At 49.6% G+C, this 16,606-nt stretch overlaps 1 protein-coding gene across 1 annotated transcript in view; it reads right to left on the bottom strand.

Annotated features, from left to right (window-relative positions):
* The window catches only part of PLPP2 (phospholipid phosphatase 2), a 24,561-nt gene extending 10,430 nt beyond the window's left edge, over positions 1-14,131 (bottom strand). The window contains exon 1 of the mRNA XM_080989194.1: positions 13,965-14,131. Coding sequence (XP_080845320.1) covers positions 13,965-14,019 — 55 coding nt within the window. The 5' untranslated portion in view covers positions 14,020-14,131. The remainder of the gene's footprint in view (positions 1-13,964) is intronic.
* Positions 14,132-16,606: the final 2,475 nt, after the last annotated feature.

Here is a 16,606-nt window from a genome sequence, read left to right as displayed (position 1 = left end):
TCAAAAGCATCCATTCTTCGGCGATCAGCCTTCTTTATGGTCCAGCTCTCACTTCCACGCATCACTACTGGGAAAACCATAACTTTAACTATACGCACCTTTGTTGGCAAGGTGATGTCTCTGCTTTTTAAGATGCTGTCTAGGTTTGTCATCGCTTTTCTCCCAAGAAGCAGGCGTCTCTTAATTTCGTGACTGCTGTCACCATCTGCCATGATCATGGAGCCCAAGAAAGTAAAATCTCTCACTGCCTCCATTTCTTCCCCTTCTATTTGCCAGGAGGTGACTGGGGTTAGATTCCCCTATATAGTTTTTGCGTGAGTGGCTGCCTAAGGAAGCATATATCTATATATGGCTGGAGGAAGCAGGTGCAACGGGAAATCCTAACTTTAGAGGCACGTTTAGACTGTTCTATTCCCAGAGGAAAGATGCAATGGGAAAGAATAAGTCCAAATCGCCACTTGAGCCCTGACGCCAGCGATGCCCACCTGTGGTTAAACCAGATTTAGGGCTAAGAAGAGCTGCCGAAACTCCAAATTAAACCTTTTGGTGCTTTTCTTAAGAGGCGCTTTATATATATATATAAAAAAAGATTATGGGGCAGTAGGTAACTATTTTGGGAGAAGTCCTCTTTGCTCTCGCCGGAGCAAGGATGGTCATCCGATTGTCTCGAGAGAGCTAAAAACAAACACACCTAAAATAAAACCACGTCGGCACGGGGAAGACTTTACGGTGCGATGGGGGAGGTATAATATAAAAATAGGACGTAAATGGGTTAAACGGGGGTGGAGGGGGGAGAAGGAGGAAATGGGAAACGGGGGGAAGGACACTGAAGGTTTAAAATACAGGACGGGTGGTAATTTAAAATTGCAGGGAGGTCGTTTCTGCTTCCTTAAAAAGCACAGAGGGAGCTTGATTTCGCGAGTGAAAGCTTCTTAATTTGGAGGAAACGGCATAAAAAGCTGGCTTTTTCCGGGTGTGTCTGGATAGTTCTCTTCTTCTTTGGCGATCCCTTGTAGCCGAGTAAGATTGACGGTTTTAACAGTGAGTCCGTAAGTGACTGTGGAGGCCAATTCTGGATCCCCACGTCCTTCCACAGTGGGGACATCAGTTTCCGGGTGGGAGTTGATCCCAGTGAGGGTTTGCCAAGCATGCCTTCCTCTTAGCGCGTTCCTCCCATTTGTCCTGAATTTGAGCATTTTCAAAGTCCATGACACCTTTGGTAAAGGCTGTTCTCCAACTGGAGCGCTCGCAGGCCAGTGTTTTCCAGTTGCCGGTGTTTATACTACATTTTTTAAAAATTTGCCTTGAGACAGTCTTTAAACCTCTTTTGTTGACCACCAGCATTACGCTTTCCGTTTTCAAGTTCGGAATAGAGGAGTTGCTTTGGAAGACGATCATTAGGCATCCGCACAACATAACCGGTCCAACAAAGTTGATGTTGAAGAATCATCGCTTCCACACTGGTGATCTTTGCTTCTTCCAGTACACTGGCATTAGTTCGCCTGTCTTCCCAAGTGATGTGTAAAAATTTCCGGAGACGCCGTTGATGGAATCTTTCGAGGAGTTGGATAGCAGCGCAATGTGCCATTCTCCACCATTCTCTGGTCAAGTTTGCCAGTTGAGCATGAAGGAGGTCTTCTTAAATGACAGCACCTGACGTTCGGAGATATACTACTCCTGTACAAAAAGGCTTGTTTGTTTATTTATTATCGACCCTTCGCCCCCAATGAAGGTTACGGCGATCAAAGCACCACGTTGAAAGCAGTTGAAAGCAGGCACGTCCAAAGTCCGTTTCGGAGGTCTAATCTGGCCCGCTGGTCGGTTTAATTCGGCCCTGTGGCAGTTTATTTCTGGGGTAAAATCCTAAAAAAAACCTCAACAGCTTTCGTCGGCCCTCACGGCCCTCCACTTCATCAAATCTGGCCCTCTTTGAAAAAAGCTTGGACACCACTGGTAAAGCAACTTAACAGCCAAAAAAATAAAATGGGTCTGAAAAAGTGTCAAAGGTGCGTCTCCATCTTTCCCCGAAAGCTCAAAAATGAAGGTGCCTTGATGCACCTCTGCGGGGAGGAAGAACCACAGATTAGGGGCTGCCACCGATAAGACCCTCGTGCACACACACCCGGCCACCCCCTGAGCATCTGAGGGTGGAGGAACTACCAAGAGGGCCTCACTCTGCCAATCTCAGCACCCAAAGGGGTCTGAATGGAACCAGCCGCTGCATTTGGTACCCAAATTGAGTTTCGGAGTCGTCTTCAAGGGCAGCCCCACAAAGAGCGAATTGCAGTAATCCGGCCCGGGCAAACTTTCCTCCCTGTGATGCCGCCGTCCGAAAGAGCATAGCCTCACAATTCGCCCCCTGTCTCCGAGGCCAGCAGGTTGGCCTCAACTTTCCCCACCTGCAAAATGGGCGTGGAGGTGGTCTCCTTCGGAGACCTCTGTTGGATATAATAACCAAACCAGGTAAATATAATCAAAGCAAAGACAGCCTCAAAGAGAACTGATCTCATGAAGGTTGGTCGAAACGCTGCTGGGATTGAGACTGGGAGAACTAGAACCAGGATAAAGCCTGCTGGAAATGTAAGGAGAAGGAGGGGAATTTTATGCATATGTGATGGACTTGCTCTAAGATCAAAGCCTTCTGGGATTTTATATATAATGAATTGAAAATGGTATTTAAGTATAGATGGTTGAATATGCAGAGTTGGCTAAGCTGACGGGAAAGATTCGGAATCAACGTGATGAACTGTTCCAAAAAGACTGGGGCAAATTTTTACTTTATATGAAAGAAAATTGTAAACAATTGAAAACGCTCGTAGGTTTTAATCGAAATGTTTGGTATTGGGAATTTAAGGAACTGATTTACACAGAAGAAGGTGATTGCTAAAAGACTGACATAGGGTAAAAAAAGTGGATATAGGTATGCGAAGAAATTGGTAATGGTGTGTGGAAGTCTGTCACAGGGTGGGAAGGAAGCTGATGCTTTATTTAAGCAATGCTTTAAGTTTTGGGAAATGATATACAACAAATTGAAGAAAATGTTCCATTTAACATTTGTTAAAAAACCCGAGGCATTTTTGTTGGGGATTGTAGGGAAAGACCTGCCAAAAAAGTTGAAAAACATCTTCACGTACGCAACAACGGCCGCGAGAGTTCTGGTAGCACAAGGATGGAAGACTGAAGAAACCCCAACTAAAGAATCATGGCAAGAAAAATTGACGGACTATGCAGAACTGGCAAAACTGACATACAAGCTACAGGACAAGGATAACTGTGACTTTAAGGATGAATGGGAACCCTTTACAAAGTATCTGAAGACGCAACAAAGCGAACTGCTTGACAGCTTTTGAATAAACATTCACAAACTTTTTATTCAGCTAAATAGTTTGAGGATCTATACAACTTTGTAACATGCAGAAAACAGCATTCTTAGAGAAACCAAAGACTGGAACTGGGGGAAGTCGGGGGGTGGGGTGGGGGTGGATGGGTTTTGCGTGGGAGGGGGGGAAGGAGGAAAAATGGGGGGGGGGAACAAGGATGATATGTTTTTGGATAATATGTCTTGTTATAATTTTGAATAAAAAGAAGTTATGGATTTTATTTTCTTTATTTTTGATATGCAATGAAATTTAGAAAACTTAATAAAAACTATATATATATATATATATATATATATATATATATATATATAAAATAGACTGTGAGAACTCGGGTTCAAACCCCGAGTAAGCCACGAAAATCCAGCCCCACAGACCTTAGTTGCCCACCCATGGCTTTCAGAGTGTGGTGCATGCAAAAAGCAAAAGTGCTTGGGCTAGGCTCAAGATAAAACAGCCGAAGAGAAAGTTGCTCAATCCAGGTGGATTGTCTGCATTCCGTACCTGCCCAGCCAAAGTTCTCGCCAAAGCCGCAAGCGAGTTTCAAAGGCAGCCCACGCCAAGCCTTCTCAGGCAGAAAACCACACCCCGGTGCAGAGCGAACAAGGATCGGTGGACGGGCAGAGCTCTCTTTCTCTCTCTCGAATCCGGATCTTTTAATCCGGCAGCTCGTTCCAGAGACTCTGAGCCAGCCTCTTAACTCAGGAAGTGCATGCAGGATCAGGCCCAGCTGGCCCAAACTCCTGTTCTCGCAATGCAGGCGAGAAACCTGCAAGCCGGTTCCGAGCGCAAAAGCACACACTCCCCTAGGGGCATAGCGTGGAGGGCGGGTTGCCGGGCCCCGGGCACATTTTTCGTGTGCACATTTGGCTCCTCACGCCGCCCTGCCAGACACCAGCTGCTTTGTGAGGGATGATCCAAGGGCTGCTTTGGCCGGCCGGGCTCACAGTGCGAGGGAGGGCGCTTCGCCAGCCAGGCCCAGGCTTATGTAGTGCCATTGCATGCCCTGGGACACAGCAAACCATGCTACGCTACTGCTCTCCCTCCCTGCAGTTTCCCGCAACCGGTATTCAGAAACGTCTTCATCGGTGGAGGCAGAGCACAGCGAATTGGTCTAAACCTCTTTTGAAGTTGGCGGGCCTCCTGCAGCAGGGAGTTCCACTGTTCAAACTATCCGCGTCAGAAAGAAGTTTATCTGTCCCGAACCGCCCGACATTCGGCTTCTCTGGGTGCTCACGAGATGCAGGAAAACCCTTCCTCCATTGCTGCGTATACCGTATTTTTTGCTCTATAAGACTCACTTTTTCCCTCCTAAAAAGTAAGGGGAAATGTGTGTGCGTCTTATGGAGCGAATGCAGGCTGTGCAGCTATCCCAGAAGCCACAACAGCAAGGGGGATTGCTGCTTTCACTGCGCAGCGATACCTCTTCCTATTCTGGCTTCTGAGATTCAAAATATTTTTTTCCTTGTTTTCCTCCTCCAAAAACTAGGTGCGTCTTGTGGTCTGGTGCGTCTTATAGATGGAAAAATACAGTAATTTTGTAGGTTTCTATCACGTTGCCTCTCGCTCGACTTTTCTCTAAACGAAAAAGCACCCCCAATCATAGCTGTCAACTTTCCCCTTTTCTTAATCCTATTCGGAATAAGGGAATTTCCCTTTAAAAAAGGGAACAGTTGACAGCTATGCCCCCCAATTCAGTAGCCTTTCCTCATTGGATAGTTGCTCCCTCACCGTAGAGCAGGCATGTCCAAAGTCCATTTCGGGGGCCTAATCCGTCCCGCCGGTCGATTTAATCTGCCCCCTGTGGCAGTATATGTCCTGGGGTAAAGGTAAAGGGACCCCTGACCATTAGGTCCATTCGTGACCGACTCTGGGGTTGCGGTGCTCATCTCGCTTTATTGGCCAAGGGAGCCGGCGTACAGCTTCCGGGTCATGTGGCCAGCAGGACTAAGCCGCTTCTGGCGAACGCCGTTTACCTTCCCGCCGGAGCAGTACCTATTTATCTACTTGCACTTTGAGGTGCTTTCGAACTGCTAGGTTGGGAGGAGCAGGGACCGAGCAATGGGAGCTCACCCCGTCGCGGGGATTCGAACCGTCGACCATCCGATTGGCAAGTCCTAGGCTCTGTAGTTTAACCCACAGCGCTACCCGCGTCCCACTTGTCCTAGGATAAAATCCATAAAAAAGCTCAACAACGTCTTTGGTTGGCCCTCACGCATGTCCGCTTCAAATTTGTCCCTCTTTGAAAAAGGTTTGGGTACCCTGCCTTAGAGAACCATACGGATTTTGCTAAACCATCAAATGTGCAACGTTTTTATCTATCTGTCTATCCTTCCTCACATTTACAGCATATTTTGCAGAGGCTTAGGAGAAGGGGCAGACATCTTCAAAGATTGTAAGCATGCGTCTCCAACCTTTACGGGTGTTCACACTTAAAAAAAATCGAACAAACACTTTGCCGGCAGAATCCGGAGTATCTTTTAGCCGGCAATTAAAAATACTTCCTTAAAGTGATCGGCTCGTTCCTGTTCCCTGTTCGTGGCATTTGCCTCTTCCCGTCTTCCCAAAGATTTGGGTTGCGGAGGCTTTTAGGATGATTCCCCTTTTGCATCTTCATCACGACAACCTAGCAGTTCGAAAGCACGTCAAAGTGCAAGTAGATAAATAGGTACCGCTCCGGTGGGAAATGTTTAACATCAAACATTTAAATCTTCCCTAAACAGGGCTGCCGTCAGATGTCTTCTAAATGTCAGGTAGTTGTTTATCTCTTTGACATCTGATGGGAGGGCGTTCTACAAGGCGGGCGCCACCACCGAGAAGGCCCTCTGCCTGGTTCCCTGTAACCTCACTTCTCGCAGGAAGGGAATGGCCAGAAGGCCCTTGGAGCTGGACCTCAGTGTCCGGGCTAGATGATGGTGGTAGATATATGCTTCCTTAGGCAGCCACCCACGCAAAAACTATATGGAGGAATCTAACCCTGGTCACCTCCTGGCAAATAGAAGGGGAAGAAATGGAGGCAGTGAGAGATTTCACTTTCTTGGGCTCCATGATCACTGCAAATGGTGACAGCAGTCACGGAATTAAAAGACGCCTGCTTCTTGGGAGAAAAGCAATGACAGCATCTTAAAATGCAGAGACATCACCTTGCCAACAAAGGTCCGTATAGTTCAAGCTATGGTTTTCCCAGTAGTGATGTATGGAAGTGAGAGCTGGACCATAAAGGCGGCTGATCGCCGAAGAATGGATGCTTTTGAATTCTGGTGCTGGAGGAGACTCTTGAGAGTCCCATGGACTGCAAGAAGATCAAACCTCTCCATTCTGAAGGAAATCAGCCCTGAGTGCTCACTGGAAGGACAGATCCTGAAGCTGAGGCTCCAAGACTTTGGCCACCTCATGAGAAGAGAAGACTCCCTGGAAAAGACCCTGACGCTGGGAAAGATGGAGGGCACAAGGAGAAGGGGACGACAGAGGGCGAGATGGTGGGACAGTGTTCTCGAAGCTACCAGCATGAGTTTGACCAAACTGTGGGAGGCAGTGGAAGACAGGAGGGCCTGGCGTGCTCTGGTCCAGGGGGTCACAAAGAGTCGGACACGACTAAATGACTCAACAACAACAATTTATATCCCATCTATCTGGCTGGGCTTCCCTAGCCACTCTGGGTGGCTTCCAACAAAATATTAAAATACAGTAATGCATCAAACATTAAAAGCTTCCTTCAACTAGGGGAAAATGCAGCTCCCCCTGCAAGGACTTTTTAGTTGAGAGGAAAAGGTGAAGATCAACAGGATAGAAGTGTATTAAATGATAAACGGCACAGAGAGAGAAGAACTCACGACTTGCAGAAATCCAGCAAAGCGGAATGCTGAGAGATTCAGCAAGATAAAAAGACAGGACTTTTTCATGCAGGGTGTAGTTGAACCTCGGAACTGCCTGCCACAGGAAGCAGCTGCGAATTTAGATGGTTTTTGATAGAGGATTGGGCATATTTGAGGAGAAGGAGAAGGCTACTGACCATGACAGCTTTCCTAGGGGGGCACCGCGATATATCTGAATGCAAGTTCCTGCAAAACACAGTTGGCTCTCTCACACTCGGATCCTGCTAAGCCGGCATCCCACTGGTTGTCGACCGCAAGACTAGACAGACCATTGGGCCTGATCCAGTCACCAGTCACTCTTCTCCGCATTCCCTGGTATGCAGTTACGTTTCGTAGGGATATGTCTTTAACTGCATGGTTCCTGCTTAGCTAATCTGCTTTGCCTTCCTTTTCCTCCCAAATTTCTTTAATAAAATACAGGCTTGACTCCCCAAAAAGTTAAGGAACGCAAATCTCTCAGTGGGTTGGATGAAAGGATAGAATAACTTGGTTTCTCGGTGTGCCAAGTTTCCCCACAACACACAATTTTTTTTGGGGGGGGGAAATAAGCAATATTTGGGTGATTTCTGCAGCCAAACATCTTAAGTTGACATTTGATAACCGCCACCTTTCGAGAAGGAGCCTTTGGGTTTGCATTTTATTTTTTTTAAATGGCAATAAACAAGCACAGATTCCCCCCCCCCAGGGCAAAAGTACTCAGGGGCTGATTGTCGTCTTCCCACAGGGCCGAAGGTCGTCTCTCCCTCCCGCTGCAGCCGGTCCCTATCATCATTTCCTTCTCATGGCAAACCGAAGTGGTTGAGGGCCTGTCATTTGGATAGCAAAACAGGGCCTTTGGGGGAAAATAAGGGAGCAATTTCTGCACGCTTGGGCGAAGAGGGAGGGGGCCTTGTTGTAACCAAAAAGAAAAGGGGAAAAAAGAGGTCTGCAGAATAGCAGGGGGAGGCGAGGCAGGGGAACTCCCTGCCACTAGAATCGCTCCTCGTTTGTAGGTTTGCGAGAAGTTTTGTGAGGAGTATTATTGGAATTATTGCAAAAATGGATAAGGGGGAGGGTGGTTAGTTAATATAATTAAAGGCAATATGAATTTAAGAAATGCATAAGAAGTGGTCAAAATGGTGGATCATCAGAGGTGCTGATGGAAGTCCAAAAAAAGAAAAAAGATTACATAAGTGATGAGGTTTTGTGGTATGTATTATAATTTATATGTTAAAATCAATAAAAATTATTATTGGGGGGGAAATTGCTCCTCATCTCCCTCTGTATTCTATAGTATAACGTGCATTTAAAATAATAATAATAATAATAATAATAAAACAACTGTTCCAGATTAATTTGAGACGCTTCATCATGGGTCGTGAGTTCGAGTCCCAGGTTGGGCAAAAGATTCCTGCCTTGCAGGGGGTTGGACAACAGACTCTCAGGTTACCTTTCCAACTTTATAATTCTAGGATTTTATTACAGTCATACTTCGGGTTGAATGTGCTTCAGGACGAGCGCATTCGAGTTGCGCTCCGCGGCAACCCAGAAGTATCGGAGCGCGTTACTTCCGGGTTTCACCGCTTGCGCATGCGCAGACGCTCAAAATGACGTCGCGCGCATGCGCAGAAGCGGCCAAAAGCGACGTGCGCATGCGCAAATGTGCCGTTGCTAGTTACGTTTGCTTCTAGATGCGAACAGGGCTCCAGAACGGATCCCGTTCGCATCTAGAGGTACCACTGTATTCTAATGGAGCGGGAAGAGCCCTGCATTCGAATCCTGCTACTGAATGGCTTTGGGCAAGTTTCTCTCTCCCCTAAGAACCAGTTCATCTGTATATCCGGAATAACACACATTGACAGTCCCTTCTGATTTGTTGTTTAGTCGTTTAGTTGTGTCCGCCTCTTTGTGACCCCCTGGACCAGAGCACGCCAGGCACTCCTGTCTTCCACTGCCTCCCACGGTTTGGTCAAACTCATGCTGGTAGCTTCGAGAACACTGTCCCACCATCTCGTCCTCTGTCGTCCCCTTCTCCTTGTGCCCTCCATCTTTCCCAGCATCAGGGTCTTTTCCAAGGAGTCTTCTCTTCTCATGAGTTGGCCAAAGTCTTGGAGCCTCAGCTTCACGATCTGTCCTTCCAGTGAGCACTCAGGAATGATTTCCTTCAGAATGATTCACCTGCAAAATTTGGAGTCCCAGACGAACTATCAGAGTCAATTCACTTCCGTCCTGGGGTTCAAATTCATGAGCCTTGCTGGGAACGGGAGACGTCGCATAGTTCAACTACGGAACTCACCGCCACTGGAGACGACAATGGCTTGGCTTCAAAATAGGATTGGACAAACAGTGGGTAGGAGAGGGCTATCGATGGTGACTAGCCAGGGTGATTATGGTCTGCCTCCAGGGTTAGAGGCAGGAATGCTTCTGAACGCCACTCGCCAGAAATTCCGGGAAGGGAGAGTTGTGTTCAAATCCTGATTGCGGGTTTCCTAAAGGCATCATGTTGGGTGCTGCAAAACTCTCCTTCCTTGGAGGTTTTCCAGCAGAGCTTGGAGGGTTGTGGATGCTTTAGCCGAGATTCCTGTATCGCAAGGGCTTGGACTGGATGACCCCCAGGGTCCCGTCCAACTCAAAAACGATTCTTCTTCCCCTTTGGCGATCACTTGTAGCCAAGTAAGATTGTCTTCCATAAACATGGTTTTAACAGTGAGTCCGTAAGTGACTGTGGAGGCCGATTCTGGATCCACACGTCCTTCCACAGTGGGGACATTGGTTTCCGGGCAGGAGTTGATCACGGTGTGGATTTGCCAAGCGTGCCTTCCTCTTAGCGCGTTTCTCCCTTGCGTCCTGAGTTCGAGTGTCTTCAAAACCCATGACACCTTTGGCAAAGGCTGTTCTCCAACTGGAGCGCTTGCAGGCCAGTGTTCCCCAGTTGTCGGCATTTATACAGTCATACCTTGGGTTACAGGGACACGGGTGGCGCTGTGATTTAAACCACAGAGCCTAGGACTTGCCGATCAGAAGGTTGGGGGTTCGAATCCCTGCGACGGGGTGAGCTCCCGTTGCTCGGTCCCTGCTCCTGCCCACCTAGCAGTTCGAAAGCACGTCAAAGTGCAAGTAGATAAATAGGTACCGCTCCGGCAGGAAGGTAAACGGCGTTTCCATGCGCTGCTCTGGTTCGCCAGAAGTGGCTTAGTCCTGCTGGCCACATGACCCGGAAGCTGTACGCCGGCTCCCTCGGCCAGTAAAGCGAGATGAGCGCCGCAACCCCAGAGTCGGCCATGACTGGACCTAATGGTCAGGGGTCCCTTTACCTTTACTTTGGGTTACAGACGCTTCAGGTTGCCTTTTTTCAGGTTACGGACACACCGAAACCAGGAAGTACCAGAATGGGTTACTTCTGGCTTTCGGCGATCGCGCTTTGCGCATGCGCAGAAGCACCAAATCGCAACCTGTGCATGCGCAGACGCGGCGCTGCGGGTTGCGAACACTGCGGGTTGCGAATGTGCCTCCCGCACGGATCACGTTCGCAACCCCAGCGTCCACTGTACTACATTTTTTTTAGATTTGCCTTGAGAGTCTTTGAACCTCTTTTGTTGACCGCCAGCACTGTGCTTTCCATTTTTAAGTTCGGAATAGAGTAGCTGCTTTGGAAGATGGTAAGTACGGTAAGTATGCTTCCAAGCACAATTCAAAGTGTTGATGCTGACCTTGAAAGCCCTAAACGGCCTCGGCCCAGTATACCTGAAGGAGCGTCTCCACCCCCATCGTTCAGCCCGGACACTGAGGTCCAGCGCCGAGGGCCTTCTGGTGGTTCCCTCACTGTGAGAAGCAAAGCTACAGGGAACCAGGCAGAGGGCCTTCTCGGTGGTGGCGCCCGCCCTGTGGAACGCCCTCCCACCAGATGTCAAAGAGAACAACAACTACCAGACTTTTAGAAGACATCTGAAGGCAGCCCTGTTTAGGGAAGCTTTTAATGTTTGATGCATTACTGTATTTTAATATTTTATTGGAAGCCGCCCAGAGTGGCTGGGGAAGCCCAGCCAGATGGGCGGGGTATAATAATAAATTATTCTTATTAGTCAGGCATCCACACAACATGACCAGTCCAACGATTGATCCAGCAGAGCTCGTTCTGGGCTTCTCATTTGCTCCACGGCTCTCGTTCTACATCGGTTTAAAGGCCTGGTAATGAACCTTGACAGGCAAATACGGAAGCGAAGGGCAGGGCGGTTTGGCCACCTCTGGCAGCTAAAAAATCACCTCCAGGAATCTCAAAGTGAAGACAGACCTGACCCCCTTCCTGGCCAGAAGGCATGGAGCAGACTGCAATGTTGCTGGCCAGGCCGGGCTCACGTTCCCCACCTCTTCGCCTTCACCCACTGCTCTGTGCTAGAATCGTAAAGGGACACCATGCGGTCATCCATCCCAACCCCCTGAAAGGCCCTGGGGGGAAAGCCAGCTCCAGAAAGCAAGCAGCACACTCTATGCACAAAGATCTGTGCATGCTTCCGGTCAGGGCCTGTCTCGATAAGAGGGCGTTTACCAAGTTCCTCTTTAAATCAACCAACATGAGGACTAAAACCTTGCTTTCCCTTTTAATGCAACACCTCCCAAACTGCTGTTGGATCACAACTCCCATCATCCCTAGCTAGCAAGACCAGCTCAGTTGGCAGACGCCGAATCGCAGGGATGTGGGTTCGAGTCCCACGTGGAGCAAAAAGATTCCGGGGTTGGGCTAGATGACCCGCAGGGTGCCTTTCCGACTCTACAGTTTTTTTATGATTGCATGAAAAACCCTGGTGTGCTGCTGCCAATCTGGGTTGGAAACGCCAGGCTAGATTGAACAACGGCCTGACTTGACAGAAGGCAGGTTCTGATGCAAACCAGACCTCTGTTTGGAAACGATGAGGACTAGAATATTGCGTTAATCTCTTCCCACTTGCACCAAGACTGCACCACACCACTGGCCAGGGGAGCTAAAGGCTGCTGGACCGAGTGGTTCTGGGTTCTTATATATGTGAGTTTTACTGCAAACTATCATAACCTGAAGGGACGCGGGTGGCGCTGTGGGTTAAACCACAGAGCCTAGGACTTGCCGATCAGAAGGTCGGCGGTTCGAATCCCCGCGACGGGGTGAGCTCCCGTTGCTCGGTCCCTGCTCCTGCCAACCTAGCAGTTTGAAAGCACATCAAAGTGCAAGTAGATAAATAGGCACCACTCCGGCAGGAAGGTAAACGGCGTTTCCGTGCGCTGCTCTGGTTCGCCAGAAGCGGCTTCGTCATGCTGGCCACATGACCCGGAAGCTGTACGCCGGCTCCCCCGGCCAGTAAAGCAAGATGAGCGCCGCAACCCCAGAGTCGGTCACGACTGGACCTAATGGTCAGGGGTCCCTTTACCTTTACCTTTACCATAACCTGCCCCAAGGACCATTCAGTCGGCAGGAAGGATATTATAATTCTGTGCAAAGAACCGGAACAGCCGTGGGTCAAACCGATTTGAATCCAGATCTCCTTCCAGCCACCCATTCCATCATCAGCCTCAGCGCCCACCCCCACAAAAAAACGGTAGCAATAGAAAATGGCTCCCTGGTCCGCCTTTTAGGGTTGTCGTTACAAATCGTGGAATTAAGACCCTAGGCATTCGACAGACAGCGGGAAGGACATTTCTTGAAACAAGAGACAGATCGAAACCTCAGAATCGCAGAATTGTGGAGTCATTCAGCCTAGGCTGATTTCTACAGCGGCGCTGGGTTCGAATCTTCCCTCCGTCATGGGTTTTTATGGGGGGGGCGGCGGCAATCCGTCACAGAGGAATCAAAAGGAGGAATTCAGATGAACTGGCATGCAAACCAAGCCAACGTTTCTTTGCACTGGGAGGGGGGCAGGGAGTGGTCCTTCACCCCCCCTTCTCCACCCCCCCAGATGGTATCAATAAAACCTCAGGGCCATTCCACACACCCCTGCCTTTGCGGTAGCAAATGAGAAGATGACTTAGAACTTGCAACAAAAGGAGACCAAATTAGGAAAATATGGGGTGTGTGCACCCCCCCAAAGCCAAGAAGTTGACTGTATAATGGATTTCATCATTCCTTGCTGGGGATCTGAATTGGGGGGGGGGGGTTAATTATTTTTTTTAAGGCACAGACATGCTTAACTAGAGTAGCAGACTACCCACATGTGTTTCTATAGGGTGGGGGTCCCGGGAAAAAGGAAGTTAACTCAGAGCCCCCCTCCCCATTTAAAACCCAGAGTGTCTCAAGTTAGGCAAATATCCCAGATTTTTTTTTCGGGGGCGGGGGCCGTTCAGCAAAAGCAGTTGGGGGAGTGCGGACTTAGGAGCGATCCCTAGAAGACCTCCCCATAAAGTGTGGGGGTTTTTTGCGGGGGGGGGGAGGAATTTGCAAAAGCCACGCCTGTTATTCACAATTTTTGCGGGTGTCCTGGTTAGTTTAGCTGGGCGAAAATGGGGCGCACCCCTCTTTCCTCGTTGGTGATTATTTTTTTTTGGGGGGGGGGAGATGGAGGCGACTTGGGCCAGGCTGCTTAGTCTTAGATGGGCAGCTTTGAGTGGGGGGGGGGTCCAAGGAGATGCCCCCTTTCCCCATTTCCAGGCGCGTAAAGGGACGGATAAATTTGGGGAGGGGGTTCAAACAGAGACAAAACAGGGGACAGCGAAGTGGGGGGGGGCTAGTAGTGTGGTTTTTTTGTGGGGGGGGGCGAGTTTTCCTTACCAACCACGAGGCACAGGACATCCAGCGCCAGGAAAAGCCTCGTTGCGCGCTCCATCGTTCCGCGGCCGCGGGGGATGCGCTCCGGCGCAGGCGGCGCAAGCGACACTTCTTACATCGCCGAAGAAAGACCCGCGGAAGATCCGCGTCCGCTGGCCGCAACCCTGGGAGTTAAGGAGTCGGGAGGAAGCCAGAAGGCGGAGCCGGGTCTGCCCAGGGGCGGGCGGGAAGCCAAGGGGCCGGGCTGCTGGGACTCAGCCCTCCCTCCGGAGCCCGATCTTCTCCCTTGCCTCTCTCCCGGTTGTCGTGGCTCCGAGCATGTGCAGAGTGCCTTTCCATGCTTCCCGCAAGGGGCAGCCGTCGAATCATCAATGGGAGAGCAATGTGCTTTGGGGCATGTGCAGAGTGCCTTTCCATAAAGCTGCAGAATCATCGACGCAAAGCGCTTTGGGGCATGCTTCCCGCAAGGGGCAGCCGTCGAATCATCAATGTGAGCGCAGTGCGCTTTGGGGCATGTGCAGAGTGCCTTTCCATGATTCCGGCAGGGGAATGCCGACAAATCATCAATGTAAGCTCAACATGCTTTGGGGCATGTGCAGAGTGCCTTTCTATGATTCCCGCAAGGGAAAAGCCAAGGAATCATCAATTTAAGCGCAACGTGCTTTGGGGCATGTGCAGAGTGCCTTTCCATAAAGCTGCTGAATCATCGACGTGGACACAAAGCGCACTGGGGCATGGGCAGAGCGCCTTTCTATGGTTCCGGCAGGGGAAAGCCGTCGAATCATCAATGCATGTGCAATGTGCTTTGAGGCATGTGCAGAGTGCCTTTCCATGATTTCCACAAGGGCAAGCCAACGAATCATCAATGCATGTGCAATGTGCTTTGAGGCATGTACAAAGCGCCTTTCCAGTCCAGCAAGGCGGAGCCGCTGAAACGGACAGTGTGCCTTTGAGCATGGGCAGAGTGCCTTTGAAGATCACTTGGGCGGTTCACAACATTAAAAATACAACAGGAAAAGGCAATAGATTCCGTGAGTTAGCCAGAACTACAGGCCAGGCTTGTAGGCCAGAACTACTGGCTTGTAGGCCAGTTTTCAGAACATAATTGAAGAGAATAGAATCATAAAGGTAAAGGGACCCCTGACCGTTAGGTCCAGTTGTGGCCGACTCTGGGGTTGCGGCGCTCATCTCGCTTTATTGGCTGAGGGAGCCGGCGTACAGCTTCCGGGAGGTCATGTGGCCAGCATGACTAAGCCGCTTCTGGCGAACCAGAGCAGCGCACGGAAACGCCGTTTATCTTCCTGCCGGAGTGGTACCTATTTATCTACTTGCACTTTGAGGTGCTTTCGAACTGCTAGGTTGGCAGGAACAGGGACCGAGCAACGGGAGCTCACCCCGTCGCGGGGATTTGAACCACCGACCTTCTGATCAGAAAGTCCTAGGCTCTGTGGTTTAACCCACAGCGCCACCCGCATCCCATAGACTCATAGAATCATAGAGCAACCTTTTTCAGCCATGGGCCGGTCCACCGTCCCTCAGACCTTGTGGGGGGCTGGACTATATTTTGAAAAAAAATACAGTGGTACCTCGGGTTACAGATGCTTCAGGTTACAGACTCAGCTAACCCAGAAATACTACCTCAGGTTAAGAACTTTACCTCAGGATGAGAACAGAAATCGCACGGTGGCAACAGGAGACCCCAGTAGCTAATGTGGTGCTTCAGGTTAAGAACAGTTTTAGGTTAAGAACGGACCTCCGGAACGAATTACAGTGGTGCCCCGCAAGACGAATGCCTCGCAAGACGGAAAACCTGCTAGACGAAAGGGTTTTCCGTTTTTCGATGCGCTTCGCAGGATGAATTTCCCTATGGGCTTGCTTCGCAAGACGAAAATGTCTTGCGAGTCTTGAGATTTTTTTTCGCTCCCCCCCCCTTTTTCTAAGCACTAAGCCGCTAATAGCCTTTTAGCCGCTAATCCGCTAAGCCTTTAATAGCCGCTAAACCGCTAATAGCGCTAATCCGCTAATCCGCTAATCCGCTAATAGGGTTGCTTTGCAAGACGAAAAAACCGCTAGACGAAGACACTCGCGGGACGGATTAATTTCGTCTTGCGAGGCACCACTGTAAGTACTTAACCCAAGGCACCACTGTACTCTTATGAAACTGCAGCTTATTACAGTAATAAAAAAATGAACGAATTCCTATGCCCCACAAATAACCCAGAGATGCATTTTAAATAAAAGGACACATTCTACCCATGTAAAAACACGCTGATTCCCAGACTGTCCGGGGGCTGGATTGATAAGGTGATTGGGCCGCATCCGGCCCCTGGGCCTTATGTTGCTTACCCCTGCTCTAGCCAACTGAGCTATCCAGCTGATTTTCGCCTGCTGGTGTGTGTGTGTGTGTGTCCCAGGTATGCCAACTTGGCCCTGCGATTCTGGGTGCCTGGGCCCATGATTGCCATGCCGTGTGCACTGAAATCTCTGGGTGCCTGGTCCGTCCACAGGGAATTTTGTGGGCGCCAGGGCATTGGCACCTTTGATGTGTCCCGACTCGGCCCACAAGTCCATTTCCAGTTGGTAAGAGCACGAGACTCTCAATCTGGTTAATTCTGTGTCCAGGGCGGCTGTCTACCAGCTCCATC

This window comes from Podarcis pityusensis (assembly GCF_964106645.2).
Source record: "Podarcis pityusensis genome assembly, chromosome: 18".
Classification (NCBI taxonomy): Eukaryota; Metazoa; Chordata; class Lepidosauria; order Squamata; family Lacertidae; genus Podarcis; species Podarcis pityusensis.
This window is presented reverse-complemented; position numbering and strand designations above follow the sequence as displayed.